Source organism: Haliaeetus leucocephalus, unplaced genomic scaffold, assembly GCF_000737465.1.
Source record: "Haliaeetus leucocephalus isolate CR32 unplaced genomic scaffold, Haliaeetus_leucocephalus-4.0 Scaffold251, whole genome shotgun sequence".
NCBI lineage: Eukaryota > Metazoa > Chordata > Aves > Accipitriformes > Accipitridae > Haliaeetus > Haliaeetus leucocephalus.
Genome location: NW_010972687.1, coordinates 11,379,003 through 11,398,904, shown reverse-complemented (window position 1 = coordinate 11,398,904; position 19,902 = coordinate 11,379,003). Strand labels below are relative to the sequence as shown.

The 19,902-nt window shown below is 36.0% G+C and overlaps 1 protein-coding gene across 1 annotated transcript in view; it reads left to right on the top strand.

Moving 5' to 3' along the window:
• AUH (AU RNA binding protein/enoyl-CoA hydratase) overlaps positions 1-19,510 on the top strand; it is a 116,925-nt gene extending 97,415 nt beyond the window's left edge. The window contains exons 7-10 of the mRNA XM_010568748.1: positions 13,138-13,325; positions 15,004-15,054; positions 16,874-16,921; positions 17,779-19,510. Coding sequence (XP_010567050.1) covers positions 13,138-13,325; positions 15,004-15,054; positions 16,874-16,921; positions 17,779-17,856 — 365 coding nt within the window. The 3' untranslated portion in view covers positions 17,857-19,510. The remainder of the gene's footprint in view (positions 1-13,137; positions 13,326-15,003; positions 15,055-16,873; positions 16,922-17,778) is intronic.
• The last annotated feature ends 392 nt before the right edge of the window (positions 19,511-19,902 follow it).

The following is a 19,902-nucleotide window of genomic DNA, read 5'->3' as shown; positions in this document are numbered from 1 at the left end:
TCTAGACTCTTGGCCAGCTGTTTACCCAACCTGCCTACCTCCTACATAGTTTTCCCACTCCATGTCTAAAGCCTAAGAATCCTCTTAAATGGGGCCTTGGAGCTTCTCATCTAGAGGCCAGGGATCCTGAGGCCTCTGTTGGGAGAACCTTGAAGAGCTGCCAGGGTCCTTGGCCAGCTTTTTGCTCTAGCTAATGGCCTTGGGCAACCACTTTGGCCGGAGCTTGGTATACTTTAGCCAACTGGCCAGGTAGCCTAGTGCTTCTTAAGTCTGAGACCTAACATATTTTGCTTGGTCAGTCTACCACAGAGCTATAAGCTTGCCAATCCTGCAGTCTGTGGGACTGGACGCTCCTCATGGCTAAGCTTCCTCAGACTGAAGAGTCTGGTGGACTTAAATGAGTTACGCATGTTAACTGACAGGGAACAGAGGTGCTTTCAGAAGAAACCCACCTGTGTTCCACTCAATGAAAACAAGTATGTTTATACTGAATACTTTACTTACTAATGAATTCACATTTTCCAATGATTATCAGAAAAACTGCAACAAGTTTGACCGTCACTATAAAGCCCCATGACTGAAATTGTCTCCTCTGTACATATGCATTATGAAACATGTTGAACTGCATCATCACATTTTTTCATGGATACCATCCTCATAGAATAGATGGTTCTTCTTTAATTAGCTAATACTCAACATTTTGTGTATTTTGTTTCCCCATTGTGTAAACTGAACACCATTCCTTATTTCTCAGTATGTTTTTCAGCCTTATTCTGGGGACATGATTGTTCATTTTTCCATGTAAAAGTACATGAAGGTGGTAATACTTCATCTTACAGGAGCGTTTAATGGAAATAAATTTCAGTAGTAGCTATGAGACACCCATGCTGTTGTGATGTTAAACAGTTTGTTTTTTCCAAAACTCCTGTGAAGGAGTATAAATGGCTTTGTTTTATCAACAAGGTAAAAATCCAGCAAATAACTTCTTCTCCTGATTGTCCTTCATTTTTAGAGAAAATGTTAAGTGGTTAACAAAAATATTAATCTCTACCTTTCCCTTTTTTCCTTTTTTTAAACAAAATCATATTAGTCTCATTGTGATACACTGAGATATTTTTTCTGTGTAGTTTGTAACAGGTGTAATCAGGTTTGTACATTTAGAAACTTCTACAACTGCTGTAACACATCATCTTAGGTTTCACCCCTCTGCTATTAGAAAAGCCAATTTAGCCTGTTACATAGCAGTTACCAGACTTGGACTAGTAATGACCACAGAAATTGCAAAACAGTTTCTGATGTATCTCACTTCCCTTGTTCTCAGATATGCATGTAATGTGTTAGAGCTAACTGAAAATATTAAACTTATTTTGTACTGCTAGAGCAGTTGGTTTGAATTTGAAAATGTTAATGTTCGATGAAAAGAAATCCCTGTCTTTGCACATGGAAGCTGTAACAGTATTAGCTGTTACTAAGGGGGAGGAAACAGGTAGAAGGAATGCTTTTGTTAGTTCATACAAGTTTTTGCCTTTTTTGTGTCAATAAATAAATTACACCCTCCCCAACTACTCAGTTATGAATATTACAAGTGGACACTTTCTCTGTTTAAGAAATGCTATTACTCAGAGTTTTGAGGCATAGAAGGTCAAAAATACTAGACTTAGCTTTTGTTTCTACTAAATAATTGTATTTAATTACTCAAGGGTATTGAGGCACAGAAGATCAAAAATATTAGTCTTTTGTTTCTACTAGAAAGACTAAGCAAAAGCAGTTGATGATGCCAAAAAGATAATCAAACTTATTTCTTCCAGAGGTTCAGTAACTGAATTTTGGATACTCATGTAAAATATAGTCATGGATCATTTATACTGTAATGTATAAAAGGCAAACTTTGAATTATATTGCATGGTTGCCATCATGGCTCTGTAGAACATTGACAGGTTTCTTGGAGAACACAACTAATCCAACTCCTGAACTCTTGATAAGGATAGGGTAAAGGATGAATGGAACATCTCACACTTCTCTGAAACTGAAGCACAGCCTTCTAATTTACTGTGACCCCATTTTCAGCTGGCACAGGGTTGTAGACCTTGAAGTAAGTAGGATCTATGTATCAGGCCAAGGTAATACGAAAAACTAAATCCATTCTACTTATGGTCAACATTAAATTAAAAGCAAATGAAAAATGTATCCTTCATATGGGTATGAATAGTGTAACTCAGTTTTTAATTGACCAGTTTACCTATTTTGAGATCCATCAGTACTGAATAATAGTACAGTCTTAATTATTTCCATTTCTTATTAATTTATGACTGTATTATGTAAGAAAGAAAAATAGCTTCCAAACTCATAATGAATTCGCTGTATGTCTTGTATTTTTCTTCAATTTCCAGAAAATTCAGCAAATGAAATTGCAATTGTGTAGTCTCCCTCAAAAGAACAGCTGCACAAGTTAGTTCACCGCAAAACAAGTTGGACAAAATGATTTATGAAGTACTGTTTCCTTAATTACTTCACAGAACCTCTCTGGCTCTGGAGACTTATTTGAGCCAACTATTACAAATCTCTAAATTTCAGAAACAGTAGATTCTTGTCGTTCCTTTTTTACCTCAATTTTTCATCATTTATTTTCAGTTTATGACCAAGAATGACCTTTTTTCCCTGATTGTCAGGCACAACTGAAAACAAGCTTACAGGAAAAATTGCCCCAACAGCTATTAAACCTTTGTAGCTTTGTACTAAAACCTCTGTATTAATGATCTTTATGATTTAGTATGAATTTGAGATCTGAGAAATGAGTGTTAATCAGATGACTGAGTTAATCTGAGTTTTCTCTTGACAGCTAATTCTTACTGTAGAAGTTCTGTGAAATTGTAAAGAAAACAGGAACACAGGGTGCAGTGTACTTGACATAGATATGAGAGTTTTAAGCAAAAAAATACAGAATTCAGTCTGTCAGAGGCCTGCCCTGATGCATCTTTTTAACATTATTTTGCATCTGGGCATCAAGAAATATGAATGACTATGCTGAAATTTAAATTATCCAAACTAAAAAGAGGATGAAGGAAGTTAGTTTAATTTTGACCTTTTAGCTCAATATGCTAATATCATTAATACCCGCCAGAAGGGATGGCTATTTGTTAGGTCACTGTGAACGGAGTGAAATTCTCCTTTTAGATTGGGACTAGGAGTTCCTCACGATAAGTTTCTTGACTTTCTTGATTGCGCAGAATGATAAAATATATTTATTGACCTGACAGAATTTGGATGGTCCTAAGAATTTTTTCTAGGTGTTCCTAGAAAAGAACCAAGCTAAAGTCCTCATTTGCCCTGTTTCTAGGAAATACAGTGATGATCTTGCCACAAAAAGAAGAAGTTCAGGAGCTTTGCACAGGGTCACTGGAAACTCTGCTTCCAATTACAGTCATCTGTTCCAGCTCCCTGCAACTGCAGGCTTACTCCCTACACTCAATTTCCCAGTGGTTTTTCCTTAAAAGAGTTCTTTCTCCCCATACCCTGTCTTCCTTTATGTGTGCCTTGAGCATCAGCTATATGTAGTTTATACTTGCAGAAATGTTTCTTTATTTTTTGGGGGTGGAAGTAGCTATCTCTTTCCCATCCAGCATGTTTGTATAAAACCACCATTGCTCTCATATTTAGGGAGCTAAAATGATCTAACACAGAATATTGTGGGAAATTTTGACTGTGTTTAGTCCAATAAGCAGAGGGAGTTTGTCTGTGGGATTTGAACCTACCAGCTTGAGCTCACATGTGTGCACCTATCCCTCTGTCCCATTACGAACCAGTAAGGAGAAGATGTACGTATTACCAGGGCTGGAGGATTATCAGTATAAAACAATTAAAATTGCTGCTGCTCAAGGAACTCCACATACACCGTGCGAGTAGCATATAAGATCATCATCACATTAACAGTCTTGGTTTTTATTGACTGTATTTTATTTTTATCAGTTCAAACAACCCAGGGTTTCTTTGCCACAAATTCTCACTGGTATGAAATAGTACATGGCTTGAGTACAAGCAGCAGACTGGAGAAGGATAAATTACTTTCTTTAATAAGACATTTTTAGGCGTAGGTAGGACTATTAAAAAAAAATTGAAGGTTCAGTTCACTGGCTGAACTAAATTATCAGTCAAAATCAAGTGGTAAAACCAAAATGTTTTGTTTCAGATTAAATACAATATTTTGTTTCACCAGCAATTATGGTTTAGGCTCTTAAAAAAACCCAGGGAAATAGAGACGCATGAACAAGCAACTGGATGAGAGAGACTGAGACAGCAATGTAGGCTGTCTCAAGTCCTATTTAGGTTTTATAACATAAAAAGCATAAGGGCCATGCTAACACATTGCAAGCTTATTCTGCTTTTGGGATTCCATTGGATATCTCCACAGAACACCTAGAGCTTCCTGTGTGGCCTTAAGTTATACATACATGGTAAGATACAGCCCTGTTTGGTTAGGGTTAACAACAGACGAGTGATAAAGGCTTTCAATTTCTGAGTTGTTTCAGTGGTCCACTTGCAAGAAGAATAAACGTTACAGCTGAGGCTGGTTGGGGAAGAGAGCTGCCAGTTGTTAGGGTGAAACATTTCTCAGGCTTAACGTGAAAGAGAGATGGGAATTCTGTTAAAAAATACCATTTTTTCTAAGAAAGAGAAAGGAGACTGAGGCCAAGAAGTTGATGTGGGTTTATGCTTGCTCATCAAATTCCTAGCCTTACAGGCAAATGGAGTCTATAAGGGGTTTCATTCAGCATGCCTACTCTTTTTCTAAAGTTTCCATGATTCTCTTTGGAATTCAAGGGTAAAGTGTCTTTTATTAAAGAATTTTTTTTTTTTTTTTAGTTTCTTGCTCATACGCCATTTATTCTCTGAAGGACTTACGCAGAAATAGAGCTTTGGAAGTTTCCAGGCTTCAGTAAAATGTTCCTAAACTGCTGTGGATTTGGGAGAGCTCTAGCACTGAGTCTTTATTTAATCAAGCAGGTGGATTGCTGCCAGAGAAGGGTCAATGGATCTGCGTGTAGGAGTGCCTTGAGAGATCCAGAACTAGGAGCAGCAACAAGGCTGTAGCCGCACCTAGAAGCACAAAAGGTTCAGTATCTAGGTCTGCTCACATCAGAATGGTCCTGCCTGAAGAAAGCGATGGGGCCAGCTAGTGAGAAGTGAGTGGTGCTCCCTATCTTGTTGATCCTTAGCATTTGTTATAAACTATTCTTAATGGCTTATGTTAATTAAAAGACATTTATGATTTTTTTTTTAATAACTGCAGTGTTTCCAGCAACTATCCTAGCTCTTGCTGCTGATATAGATTCATTTCTTCATTACCTCCTTCATATATAGCCCCAAATGTCTCTCTTCCTGGAATTTGGATGTAGGATGTAAGGAAAATAAAACTAATATCTGATTTCTTTAATCCTTAAAACTGTAAAGGTCCATGAAAGCCAACTCATCTGTGCGTGATTAGGTGACAGAAGAATCTAATTAGCACTAGCTTCTCTATAGGGAAAGACTTGCCATTGCATACAGCCGTTTTGCATTGCATGCTATAAAGTGACTTCTCTTCTGTATTGCTATGTCACAGCAGCAGGTGAGAGGAATATAAAAAGTGTTTTCTTAATGTAATTCCTTTCCTTAGTGTTGTAGCAGTCTGACAGCTACAGCCTGGGAATAATCACTTATTTAATCTCTTTCTTTGTTGATTTCCTGTCAGTTACTGGCTTTGGGTTTTTTTTGAGGAATTACAAATTGACTAGAAGGTGACCGAAGAGCTATAGTTTTCTGTTGAGGAAGAACATCTGAGTAACCCCAAACAATAAAATGTTAAAATACCAGTTTGCACTTATTGGAGCAGGTCCACTGTTGCACAGGAACAGCCCTAGTAGAAAATTATCCCATATACATTTAAAGGTGTTATATATTTTTACACAAAATTATATGCCTATTAAATGAAAAATTTTAATTAATTTGGACTGTAATGTCTTTAAAAACTCTGATTCTCAAAATATTAACACTGTGAATTAAACAGAATAGTATTTATCGGTGAGGGAAGAAAGTAGTTTTAAATGTACCATCTGTTGTCTGGTGTTTTAATAGTAGTGTAACTCAAAACAATGTGCTAGTCCTACCTACCCTCTCTCAGTTGATCCTGAACAGCAATATATGGAACCAAGGGTCAGTCAAAAGTGATAGAGAGATGTGATTTCCTAATAGGGCATAGACAAATAAGGAATTCGGATCTTCTTCCAATTGCTTTCATTTATGTAGATTCTGTAACCTTTCAGTCTTTGAATATCTGGTCTTTTGTATAGTCTGGAGGATATCTGCTGCTCTCAGAATAGCTGAGTAGTGACTGAATCATATTTGTATAGTGAATAACGAAGTGTTCTGTAGACCCTGTGAAGGATGATCCTAGCTTTGGAAGAGTAGCTTTTCTCCCAGCCTGTGTCATATAGGCTTTTAACCTGGTATGTTCAGATCACTTAAACTGCAATTTCTTAGGTGTCAGTTCACTGATTTTAGTATTTTGATAGCCGGTCTGGAGGTATTGAGCATGAAAACCTGAAGCTGAAGTCACTAAGGCTGCTTGTGTCTCTGAAAAAAAATGAGTCTTTCATTGTTTCAAGCTAGGTATGCGAATATCCATGTGTTCAAAATTACCACATGGAGAATATCCTATAACATAGACCAAATGCATGTTTATATTTACACTTGTGATGAATTTATTTTAATTGTTGATTTCTAATATAAGTTTTAATTATTCTTGCAGATAGGTAATATACTTACAAGGAAGAGCAAATAATGTAACATTCAGAATACAAATTAACATGCACAAATAATAATAACATTTCAGTTATTCATGTGACTTAGAATTTTTAGGCTGAAATAATCACAGCAGTGATTATTTCTTCTTATATCAACTATTACTGTAAAATAACAAATAGAAAGATCAGTCTAGGAAGTAAAAAGAACAGAATGCCATTCTGACACTCCTAGATGGTGCTACAAATCTAACAGATCAAGCTGAAAAAGTTTGGAGTATTTTTGAGTATCAGACTTGGTATCTCAAAATTAAGTTCTGATTTAATGAAAAGTTTGCCTTTTGCATTGCAGATTGTTAGATTAATGCATGATAACTTTGAACAATTTGGCCAGTTTTTTGGTAGAGTCTGTTTTCAAAGCACTGTAAAATGTTATAGATATTATGTTATAGCCTAGGTACTAGGTTAGGTGCAATATAGCTGTAATACATGGCTGCCTCATCTGGGCGGACATCCTGCTCAAGATGAAAAATATGCTTCATATGTATGAGTTCATTTTACATATATTTATCAGTAGAAAGAGTACTCTGCCTTCTTGGGATTTGACAGCTGAACCAGGCGGAGTTGCGTCCTCCCACAGTCTTGTTGGCTTTGCTGTTTTCCCTGGGCTCCCATTCTGTTAGCTACCAATTCTCCTTTCTTTAGTACTGCTCAATTCAGAGAATTTCAGGGATGAATAATTTCAGAGGTAATTTCTTAAAAACCCATTACTTTGGAACAGTTGAAAGCAGATTAATTTGATAGTAGTCAGGATGGGAAAAAGAATAGGGCTAGGAATAGGAACTGGTTTGGGGGATTAGCAGAGTGGTGGATTTCTTTGCTGTGTGGAAGAATAACATGGTAGATTTCCATAAGGAGAGGACTGAAGTGAGGAAAACGTTCAAGTCACTTGCCTATAAGCAGTGAAGACTTCAGATTTAATAGTGTGGTTTTTGCTTTGCTTGTTGTTTCTTTATTTCAGTTCTGTCCATTAAAAACTAAAGTAATTGTCCTAATTTGAGACTGTGATCTCATTCAAAATGTAAATAAAAATAGGATACTACTGTGGTAATTAATTTTTCTATATTTCACTTGCCCTAAGTCATGATGACAGTTTTTCTCATGTCTGTTTTTTTGTCCTGATTTTCACGAGTCAAATTTTATCTGTCATACTCAATTGAAAACTGTAAGAACATGGAGTATAAAATTATTTATTTAAAATACAAGTTAAATAAAAGTTTTTACCTAATATTACTCATAAAGCCCACATGATTTGTAAAGTATGATCATACAGAGCAGTACTGGTCTAAACCTCCTACCTGTTGTTACAGCTGAGTAGTGACTTCATAAATGTGTGGGTGTAATTTTGAAACTGGAAAATGCCTTCTCTTGGGCCATTAATTTCTATCTGCAGCAAGATGAGTTATGTTTTAATGTGTATGTACTTCTGAATTTCATTTAAGTTCACTTTCCGTCATGGCATTCCCAAATAGTAAGACCAAGTTCCTATCTGGAGTAATAGGAATGCACATGGCTTTACTGAATATCTCTGTGTGCTCATGCTTGTTGCATTTGTTTACATTTAAGTAAAAGTTAGTAAGTAGATTAATGGCCTTAGGCATTTCTCTTTTCTTCCTCAAATAATTGAAGTTAAAAAAAAAAAAAAAGGTAGATTGTCAGTGTGTGCATTGCTAATAATGTGAGTGCTGGGAATAATGCATATCTGTGATTGTCAAGCAGTATTTAGTCTGACAGTGGAGTCCGTGTAGTTGGTTGTACCATGCTTGTGAGGGAAATGTGGAGTAAGCTTCTTACACCAGATGCAGCATCCCATTTGAAGTGGAGTCCATTTTATAAAAATCAGGTTCCAGACGCATTTTTTGGTTCCATTCATTTCACATATGTAGCCATCTGCTGGGAAACCATCTTCTATCTTTCTCAATCTACAAGAGGATTACTTATTTTGAAAATAAATTAGTTTTTCTAAATTGCCCAATGATTTCATCTTTCTGTACAAAAGCTGTGATTATTTAACTGCTAGTGAATTCTGAAAGTGTATTTACACTTTCTCTCATGCATCGTAAGTGTTCATACATCTTCAAGCTAAGTACTACATTCTTGTGATTCAAGCTGCTACCTTCAAGCCACCCACGCATGGTGGTTTGGTATATTCTAGGCATTCCCCAGATAGGTTTTTAAATAAACGAATCCACAGGCACAGATGAATAAAACAGATGGTGAAAATTAAGGATTGATTTGCAAATTAAGTTGGCAGTTTTGGAGCTGGGTTTTGCCACTGCCAGGCTGGCATGGGTAACAGGTCACCCTGCTTCTTCTACCTCAGGTAGGCTTGTGTCTGACATTCCTGCAGGCCTTTCTTCGGCTTGAATGGCAAGCTAGACTTCCATGAGCTCTTTTGGCAATGTACTATGACATCTCGCTGAAACAACTTCTCAGTCATCACAGGCCCTGGGGCAATCTCTGAGTCAGCCTCAGGCCACTGTCTCAGGTTTTGCTCAGGTCTCCAATCTTCTTCCAAATGACAATATATGGCCAGACATGAAAGCAGTCTTGCCTACTGCCTGCTCTTCGTCAGCTCAGTGCTTTTTTGCCCTTGCAGAGATAGTGTTTTGTGTCTTTTCTTCTTCATCCTGTTTTCACCCCATCACTTGCATCTTTGTTGATGTCTTTCCCAGTCTCAGCTGTTTTCAGTTATTAGTTGGCTATCCAGTTTGTGCCGGTGAAGGGCTCTTCACGTTCTTGGGATCTCTGACCCCATAAAGATTTATACCTGGATTTAAGTTAGCTAAAACATGTACAACTTCAGAGGATCAAGGCCTAATCTAGGAAATAATGTGTTGGAAACTTGCTGTTAAATATGTCTTGGTAGACTGTTTGAGCTTTTGCAGTGTTTAATATTTTGAAAATTGCTTAATTTGGCAATGGATGGCAGGTACCTTAAAAGTGGAAAATACGTTTATTACACAGACTTTTAAAATATGATTTACATGACTGAAAAGTATTACATTAAAATAATAATTTTATGCATGTTAGTTTATTTATGGGGTCATATTGTTAAGGATTTGGTGTTAGGAACAGCAGGTTCTGCATTCCGCATTTCTACGAGTTTCAATGGAAAGGAGAGAAATCTACTCCTTACAGCTTTCTGCAAAAGAATCACAAGGATACATTTGAGCCATTGCTTGACTGACTTGAATAATGAGAAAGTTCGTGGCTGACAGACTTTGGTTTCACCATTGATTATTAGCAAAACATTAGAAATGCACAGTAGTCTTTAAAAGAAAAAATCTAGAAACCTGTCAGTTAAATCAATCTAACGCGAATCAAGCAAAGCTTGTGATAGAAAAGATAAATAGAAAGACTCATTTTTACTTGACTTAATAAACAGGATTATTACTGAATTAAAGTTTGGATTTTTTGTCAGAACAGGATTTTTTCCAGTATGTTTTGACAGCGCTTTCAGCTATGAGAAACTACTGACTGTAGATATTCTCTGCCAGAATGATGAATCTATTTCCAGTAAGCTAGTTGCTTCATCTTGTTGGATATACTCTTGGGAATTTATCACGTAATCCCCTTAATCCAAACCAGTTGTGTACATATTTTGTAATTGATGAATTACCGACAGTAAATAAACATTCATACAAAATCAACTATTTCTTAAAGAAAAAAAAATACTGTTTAACAATTTTCGTACCAGAATTTAGCAGTCTTGTATTTACTGTGTCTTTTCACATGAACTAGAGTGTCATCTAAAACTGCTGTTTACAATTATTACAACATTGAATATATACCATCTCAGATAAGAACGCATTTACTCTGCAACTGTATGTCAAATACTTTTATCAACACAGTGAGTAATACCAGATCACTAGTCCTTGAAATAACATGTCATTAAATTTGTGAAGATGAAACAACTATTCTTCCGTCAAATTCTGCTCTACATTTAGATGAAATGCCTTGGTTAAGTAATGTCTTTGAAGACTGGGTGTTACTTCCTTTAGCTCTGATTGTAGTTGGCAGGCATTATATGTTCCTTTGTATATTACTAAAACAGAACATCTATCTGCAGCGTACTCTCTGTCTTTTCTTCAGAAATGGATGTAACTTTGGTGTGTTGGATGTATTTTGGGGTGTTGTTTGCATTTGATTAATTTGGTCTTACTGCTTTTGTGTGTGCGTATATCTTATTCCTACTACTGAATATATATGATTGATGCACTGAACTGTTGGCTTCTGCACTGTGAATATTAATCAAAGAATACGCTCCTCTGCTTAATAGCTTTGCAGTGTAGGATGCAGCCAAACAACATAGACTATAGTCTGCTTTTTTTCTGCTCTTTAATCATTATTGTGTAAGACACTGGCAAGAACACTTTTTTTCATCTATAAACACTGTTTCATGCTTAAACATACCCATTGTTTGGTCAAAGTTATGAAATATTGTTGCTCAATTAAATTTTGTTTTCAACATTTCCTGGTAAAAACAGTAATAGAAGAGATAAAACAGTAAAGGAGGGGGAGATAATAAGTAGAAAAAAATAGTAGACATAGCAAGCAAGGAAGAAACAGGCGATGTGGAGTCAGTAAATTCAGCCTCATATGGTTTCAGATCTTATGATTTGGACAAATGGTTTTCTTTAATGAAAAGCCAAACCTGATGCTTTTCTAGATTCCATTACTATGGTGAAAGGGATAATTTATGACTAAACTATTCTTAAAGAGAATCAGGGTAGACATTTGCTGTGTTCTCATGTACACTTAAAACGTGTATAAGGCTAGACATTGATTGGGGTGTGACAGCTTCTTTGGGTGAGAAATTAAAAGACATGTTCAGTATTTAAAACAAAAAAGCCGGTAAATGTTTGTTGGTGGTGATGGTGATGCAACTCAGTATCAAAAGCAGGAAGCTTCTTGAAAACACAGCTCACCTGTTTATGGCATATAGTTCTGATATAAAGGTTAATAGTTACAGCTTTAGTCATTCTCTGTGAATCTCACCAGTGAGGCAGCCAAGGCTAATTGGAAGGCTTAGGCTTCAGGTTCTGTAGTATTTTAGAAGGGGTTTTGTTTTAGTCTCCACCCCCCACCCCTTTTATAAAAATGCCCTAGAGCAGGGGCTTTCTCAGAATTCCGCTGTTAGCAGAATTTTCCCCCAAGCACTGTCACTGGCTTAGCTGTACAACTAGCAGAATTAGCAGAATTTATTGAACAGGAGTTCCTCCTGCTGTTGCCTGTTGCCCTTGGCCATAAGCATAGGCTTGCTAAAATCCTCGCAGAGTGGTAGGACCATAGAGAGTATCACATTATTTGTATTTACTAATGTTGTTCTACACATTCTATTTGAACTGTTAGGAGTGTAAGCATTTTTTTAATTTCTCCAGTTACAGCCCAGAAAATACATCTCAATTTTTGTTATTGATCATGATTTTGTAATATTCTAGAAAGGCGTAAGGCAGAAATCTCCCAAACCTTCTGCATTTTTGTATGATGTAATATGTTCAATGGCAGGTCTGTTTTTATGGAAAGGAATACAGTAGTACTGAAGCTTGTGATTCATAAGAAACAATAGTTAAAAGCTGAATCATAAAAACTTTTTGTTTGTTTCCAGGCAGTTTATTTGTCTCAGAGATGTATTTAAAGTATTTTCAGGAAACATCAGTAAGAGAACTGAATAGCTTCAATAAAATACTGGCTTAGTCCACCATTATCTAGTGGAAATTAATTATTTTACATTAGTTGAACACACATTTATCCAGTGTTGTATGACCTCCTTTTGAACACCTCCTATAAATATTCCTCTTGCAGATATACATACATTTATATTTGAATATATTAGCATGCTCTTGCAGAAATAGCTATTTGAAAAGAAATTTTTACTTACCGGCTGTCTGTATAAATTGAATATTTGTTTCAGAGCCATGTCAAAATGGTAGGCCTTGTATATTTTCAAAATCCTTTCTCCCGGATAAAGGCTATTTCCACTGTTTTAATTCATACGAACATCTGCTTCTGTGATTTGACTCTACTTCTTCAGTTTTGATTATGATTCTCGTTGTTTGTCAGTTCTGGAAGTTAGTTGTTAGTCCAACTAAGCAATCTTCACATGTCTGGTTAATGTAGTTACAAAACTGAAGAAGGCATTTAGGAGTGCCTTTGTATGATAGTTTAATTTCTGTATGTTCATATAATTGTTTATGGTATTAAAAATGAAAATATTTGAAGTGAACAAGACATCTACATTTGTGGTATAAATGGATGGGAAACTAATACTTGCATTTTCTCTTTTTCCAAACTTTAGGGGGGACACAGAGATTACCTCGCACAATTGGAGTGTCTTTGGCAAAAGAACTAATCTTCTCTGCGCGTATTGTAGATGGTGAGGAAGCAAAATCAATAGGATTGATTAGCCATGTGGTAGAACAGAATGAAGCAGGGGATGCTGCATACAGAAGAGCATTAGCTCTGGCTAGAGAATTTTTACCTCAGGTAAAACAAATTACTTTGATTTTAGTTTTTAGTTTTTACCAAACATTAAAACTGAAAAAGAACCAGCTGTATTAAGAAAAACTGTCATGATGTTATGTATTAAAAAGCCATTCTAGTTATGTAGATAGCAATTAGAAGTTTTCTCTCTCATGTATTGAGTGGTGGTATTTGGTAATTATTTCAAAAAACCACTGTCAATCCTCATTTCGTCATGATATGGTCTGTGTTTGTATTGCTTATTTCGGCTTTCAAGTTTTAAACAAAAAAATAGTGTATGAGGGTTTTGTTAGTAAAGCAATTGTCTCAATAGGTTATTCCATTGCTGTTGAACACTTCATAAGAGAGGCAAAAAGGTCCATATGAAAGTGGACATATCTCAGTTTAACTCCTGTTTTGAAAACATAATTTCAGTATTAAAGCAAATCCAATTTACTAGTGGAAAGCTTGCCTTCTGTCCTTTGTGTATAAGCTTGATGAAAGAATCATGCTCTTATTATCATTCATTCTAAGTGACATCCTATCTCTGTCTTTCATAAAAGAATTGAAATGGGATTTGCTGAATTCCTGTGCTTTAGAACTTGAAAATTTTAGTATGAAAAAGTTTTAAGTATGACACTTACAGGAGTCTTTGTCTTAGCTGATTGCTACCTGTTCCCTTGTTGCCATAGGCTGCAAGCTGTTTGTTCAGAGTAGGAATGTGAGTTTGGAGCTTTTGATAAACCTGCTTTTCAAGTGAACGGTCCCAGGTAGCAAATTCACAGGAAGCAGCAGAAGAAAATAGTTAGTAAACCACTTTATTGAATCACAAGGGTAACAGCTACATATTTTCATTGAAAATATTACAGATTAGATGTGGCATTTAACATTGGTTATTTGTGTCTTGAACACCCTCATAGAAAGACAAACATGAAAAATACAGTAAGAATCTTAACATACAGTGATTCTGGAAGGTTGATTTATAGTTACAGCTTCGCATTGGAACCGGCTTAAAAGCATTTGGCTTTTCCCAAAGCAGCAGGGGCCACTTCTCTAAAGCAGCGTCTGAACATTCAGAAGCTGATGCTGATGGATAGGCACAGGACTGAGACGATTCCCAAGGATGTCTCACTGTTCTGTGGCACATTGGAGGAGGAGGGTGGAAATCCCTCTGCTTGCTGGGGACCTCAGGCGATCACAGAAGTGTGTCATCACTTGACCAGCGCAGGCTTTGCAGTAGCATATTTTAGGTTTGAGGCTGCATCAGTTCATTTTATTTCATTATCACATCTTTCCATGTGTCTCCATTGTGTGATAATAAGGACAAAAGATTGACCTTGCGAAGGCCTCTAATGATGTCTCTTAAGGTGGCTGTTCTGAGCCTTGTTTTGAAGGGAATTGAACAAGCTTGACAAAAGTGGATATGCTCAGCACCTTTGAAACATAAATGAAGCACACTGCTTTAATTAAGTTCTTTTAAAAACAGCCTACTTTCACTTTTTCTCAATATTGAAACTTATCAGTTTGGAAGCAAATGCCTACTATAGTGATGTAATTTAGGATATTTGACCTATTTATTATAAATTTAATAAAAGTCCAAAGCCAAGAAGGTTGCAATGTAAGAGCATTGATACACAAACTCTTCATTGCATAATCTTGTAGATTTTGATGGTATGTAAATAAGCTTTTTCTTTCATTTTAGGGACCAGTAGCAATGAGAGTTGCAAAACTGGCTATCAATCAGGGAATGGAGGTAAGGATCTCTACTTTCTGTAAGAGTAAGCCGAAGTCAGGCTGGCAGCAGGTCTACTGTGGTGATCTTTTCCCTAGAACTGTTTTTAGTTTCTCAGTGCATAGTCTTTCGAAATCTATTTAATCAAAACTTTTTAAAAGAGGAAATGCAATTTTTTTGTGTCTCACACTCCTGAGACTAGAGTTGATAGTGATTTCCGTAATGAGGCTTGGTAACCTCATGTCTGTCCAGGAGTAATGCATTCTGCTAATTATTAATACTAGAAAGTAAACATAAACTACTATGAACAAGTTGTATTTCAAATGCTGGGTGGAAAAAACCCTCAAAGTCATACTCTGTCAAGTTTGTCAATGCTCTCAGTGTTTATTAACTAATAAAGCCCAAAAGACATTATTTTTAATAGTTTAATAGAGGTTAGTGTTAAAATTATATCTGGAGTCTGATTTCATATTTGATTCTGATTGCCACTCCTTCTTGAACACTATTGACCTATCTCTAAAGCTCATTAAAATCCAGCCCTGAACATGTCTGGACATGTGTTTTGCTTTAGGCTTGTGAATCATGTTGCTGAGCTCAGCAGGACTGTGCATATTTAAAGTTAAGTATATGCATAAGCTCTGCACCAGGACATCTTATAGCTCAACCTGGGACAAGGGAAAGGGGATCACACCACATTGCAACACCTGAATGCAGGAAGACAAATTTAAGAATGGTCCTTTTTTTCTTGAAGTCTCCAAAGCAACCAGTGATATGAGTTCAGCAAAGTGTACCACCAGTAAATTTTGGCCTGAGAACCAAACTCAGATGCTGTTGTGCAAAGAGTATGTTTGTTAGGTTTCCACAGCAAGTAATGATGGAATTCAAGATTTATTTCAGTGGTACTCAAGGTTCAAAATGCTACAAGCTAAAATATCTAGCTACCAGATGTAGTGGACTGAAATGTCAGAATCATGATGTTTCTAGAATTAGGGACAATATGGTTAGAAGGACTCTGAATGATTGTCTCGTTCAATCTTGAGGCCCCAAGACAAGATCTACTGTATCAAAACCAGTGAAGCCAAATGTTCATTCAAGCTGTTGTTACAAACCTTCCATGACAGAGATTTCACAGCTTCCTTTGGTAATCTATCCTATAGCTTATCTCCTCTTGACAAATTGCTTGTGGTGCATAGCCACAGTCCTTTCAGTGGCCATGTGGAGAGCTGGTAAGTTCTGCAGCAGCTGATGCTTAAGACAGGTGAAAAAGTAGTGAGGGGAAAAATCAGCCTTTTCAGCTGTTCAGACCAGCTCACAAAGAAAAAAATCTTATTAAAACTAGGTGGTGATGCAGGATGGCCATTAACCTCTTGGTTTTTGTTTTTGTTTTTTTTTTAAATCCCTTTAAACTCAAATTTATGTTTATTTTGTGGCATGGCACCATGTTCTTATATGGCATTTTGAAGATAACTTGTTATAGAACAATTTTTAAGTAATCATGCAGTACATTAAATCTTTTCCACTGTAGTAAATTAATTGATTACAAATGTGCAAGTAGCTAATGGTTTTTAGTCCAGATGATTTGTAGTGAAGAACATACATTGTTTTGACAGTGTATTACATACTAATTGTATCACCAAATAAGGAAACTATTACAGAAAGACTAACCACTCTCACCACATGGCAGGGTAGTATTTCTGTGTTAAAGTAGTGTAGAAGAACGTTGCAAAGTGTTTTAGTATGTGGCATATAGAAACACAGTATTTAAATTAGCTGTCAGGAAATAATATATAATAAACATACAAAAATAGGCTTTTAAAACCCATTGTATTCTTTTCCTCAGGTCGACTTAGTAACAGGTTTGGCAATTGAAGAAGCTTGTTACGCTCAGGTATGTAACTATGATTACATGGAAAAACCCAGAAAAGCTTTGTTGGTGCCTGTTATGAAACATGCAGAAATTCAACTATAAATTGCTCTACAATTTTTTCTACAAATATTTTGGCATTGTATTTAGACCTTCCTTCTACATACTCTGGTTTTGTAAGGAATTTAACTAAGGAGATGTAGTTTAGGACAAAAAATGACTCCCTGCCAAGAGTGTTAGTGTGCAGGTAGTGAACCACTACCAGCCATATACCTAGCCGGACATACTCTGCTGTGCATCTAGTCCAAGAACTGCCTTGCTTTTGGTTCTTTTTGGTTTAACATGAAATAACATGAAGGACATTTCACTAACAATTGCCACTAATGGCATATGTGCTAACCAACAGAAAATCGAGACAAACCTCTTTGCCAGCGAAACATGGGAATCTTGTATTTGAGTATGTTCTTGAACTTTTGAGACAAGTTTTTGATCCTGGAAGTAGAAGCATTAGCATTAGATGCTTATTTAAAACATATGGTGATCTGATCAATAACCTACACCACCCCACCCCGCAAAAAACCCAACCCTAAAAACCAAAAAGCACCCAAACACCAAAAACTCAAAAACAAACCCTAAAGAGTTTATCACAGTCATCTGTTTGGAGAAAAGATACTCCTTCTCCTAAATTGTTTCTCAGCCTTATATTGTGCCTTTGAAGTGTCTGGTACTTTCTTGTGTCCGACTAGACATTTTAGGTTTCATTTTTCTGTTGTATTATATGTTGCATGCAGGACACATTGAAGAACTAGGATTTGTATGGAAATATTTTTCTTGGTATTGTTTTTGGGGTCAATAATGAATTGTTACTCTGCTCATTGCAGACTATTCCAACAAAAGATAGAATTGAAGGTCTTCTTGCATTTAAGGAGAAGAGACCTCCTCGCTACAAGGGAGAATAAAAGAAGCTGATGCCTTTAAAATACAGGGGGATAAAAGTACTGCTATGAGGACCATTAAGGTGCACTTTGCATCCGCACCTGGAATATCACGACCACCAAAGTAAAAGCAAATCATACTGATGTTACAACATTTTGAATGTGTCCATACTTGTACTGGGCCCAGATAGAAGTGTGTGTCAACTCATGCTCATTACATTTCTGAAGGTTGATCTGTATATTGGCAAGGTCACAGGTTCATGCAGCATTTTTAAAATTTCATATGTATGAAACATACCATTCCACAATTGAAAAAGCTCTGTAAATTCTTTATATAGACAAAACCTATATGTGATGTTAAGTATAAATCTGCTGTATCATTTTATCAAAACAAAAGCGACTACTGACCACCAAAAATAAGAAATTGTACCAAATATGCATTAAAATGGTTCTGTATATCAGTAAAAATTATATTTGCATATTCTACCCGAATATGTACATTATTAATAAAGCTAAGGGAAATTTAAAGGATTATTGTTTGGAAAATGTTACGCTTTATTTATCTGACTTACACTATTCTAAGTAATGTGTCATTATGTGCTAAAGTTAATTTCATCCTTTTGATGAAGTCATTGCCATTATATTCATTTAATTGTATTAAATGAAGACATTTTCGAGGCCAGCCTTTAATTATGCATTCTTGTATGCTAAACCTGGCTTTGTCTTGCATTCTTCCAACATATCATCTGATCAGCACTGTCTGCTGTGAAGGAACTTTATTTCACTTGCCTCAGTTATTTTAAATTTTTGGTGATTGTATTAAAGATTGTTGTGCAGGGATGTGACTAATGCGCTGTTAAAGAAGCTAGAATTCTCTTAATCTCCAGAATATCCTTTTGCAGGTCCTAATAATGTATATTTATATACAACAGGGATGATACTGAAATGTTCTTAGTTTTGTGGCAGCCTCAGGGTTCTTTTCATACATTGAAAGAGAAATCCAGTAGGTTACGAGGTGAGAAAACTGTTGTGATTCATACTGTATATTTACTGTGGACATGGCATATACAGCAAATGCCTGGAAATAACCTCTTAGAAAATATTTTTGTTAACTTGACTGGAAAATAAACATGGCTTAGCAGTCAGAGGCTGTCTTTTTATATGAAAACAAATTTCTTCATGTTTGTTTACCATTGGCTTATGAAACTTGTGCATGCTTTGCTGTTTCTGCAACATTAACTATGGTCATTGTCCATATCTATGATGATAAAGCAGCTGATCAACATTAAATGACAAGAACTCATTTAAATTCCTATTTAGACATATCATTACATGTAAATTGATTATAACTGGTAGAGCACACACTTTGTTGACTGGTAAACTTGCTGAGTTGATCATTTCATGCACGATAATTTGCAAATAAAGTACCGGTGCTTGTTTTGATAGTTATATAAAGCCTAGAGGGTCATTTTCTCTTGTTTTTGAAATGCTAACATGTCATTTTCATTTTTACTGAGTAGGAAATAATTATGTTAATAGGAGAAAAAATATTAAGTCTATGCTGACGGGTTTCTGTTTCATAACTTTGATATACAGTCTGGTTATTGAGCTACCTCTGTTTTTCTAACAAGCGCTGATTAAGTAGCTTCTGTGAATGTCTATTTAAAAAATCTAATAATTTTAAATACTGTGGCATAAGACTCTGTAGATTTGTGCCTTTAAATAGTAGTTTTGATCTCAGAAAATAATTTTGCTGTCACAGTGGTCTCTCCGTTCCTTTTCTCAGGAGAAGATACTGTCATATCGTAGCAATTTGAGTCCCTTCTTTGAAGTCAACAGTTTGAAAATTATTACAAAGTGAGTACCAATAGGACAATTTTTAAAGGTACTTTCTAGTGATGTTGAAATAGTTCTAAGGGAACAATATTTTAGCAAAAGATGTGTTAATCACTTACTGTCCCTGTTATTAACTGACGTGTTATGATGGCTGCAGTGCTCATGATTAATAGCAGTATAAGAATTCTGCTTCCACAAGAGGGTGATTTGTAACAGAAATGCTCTTATAAAGGC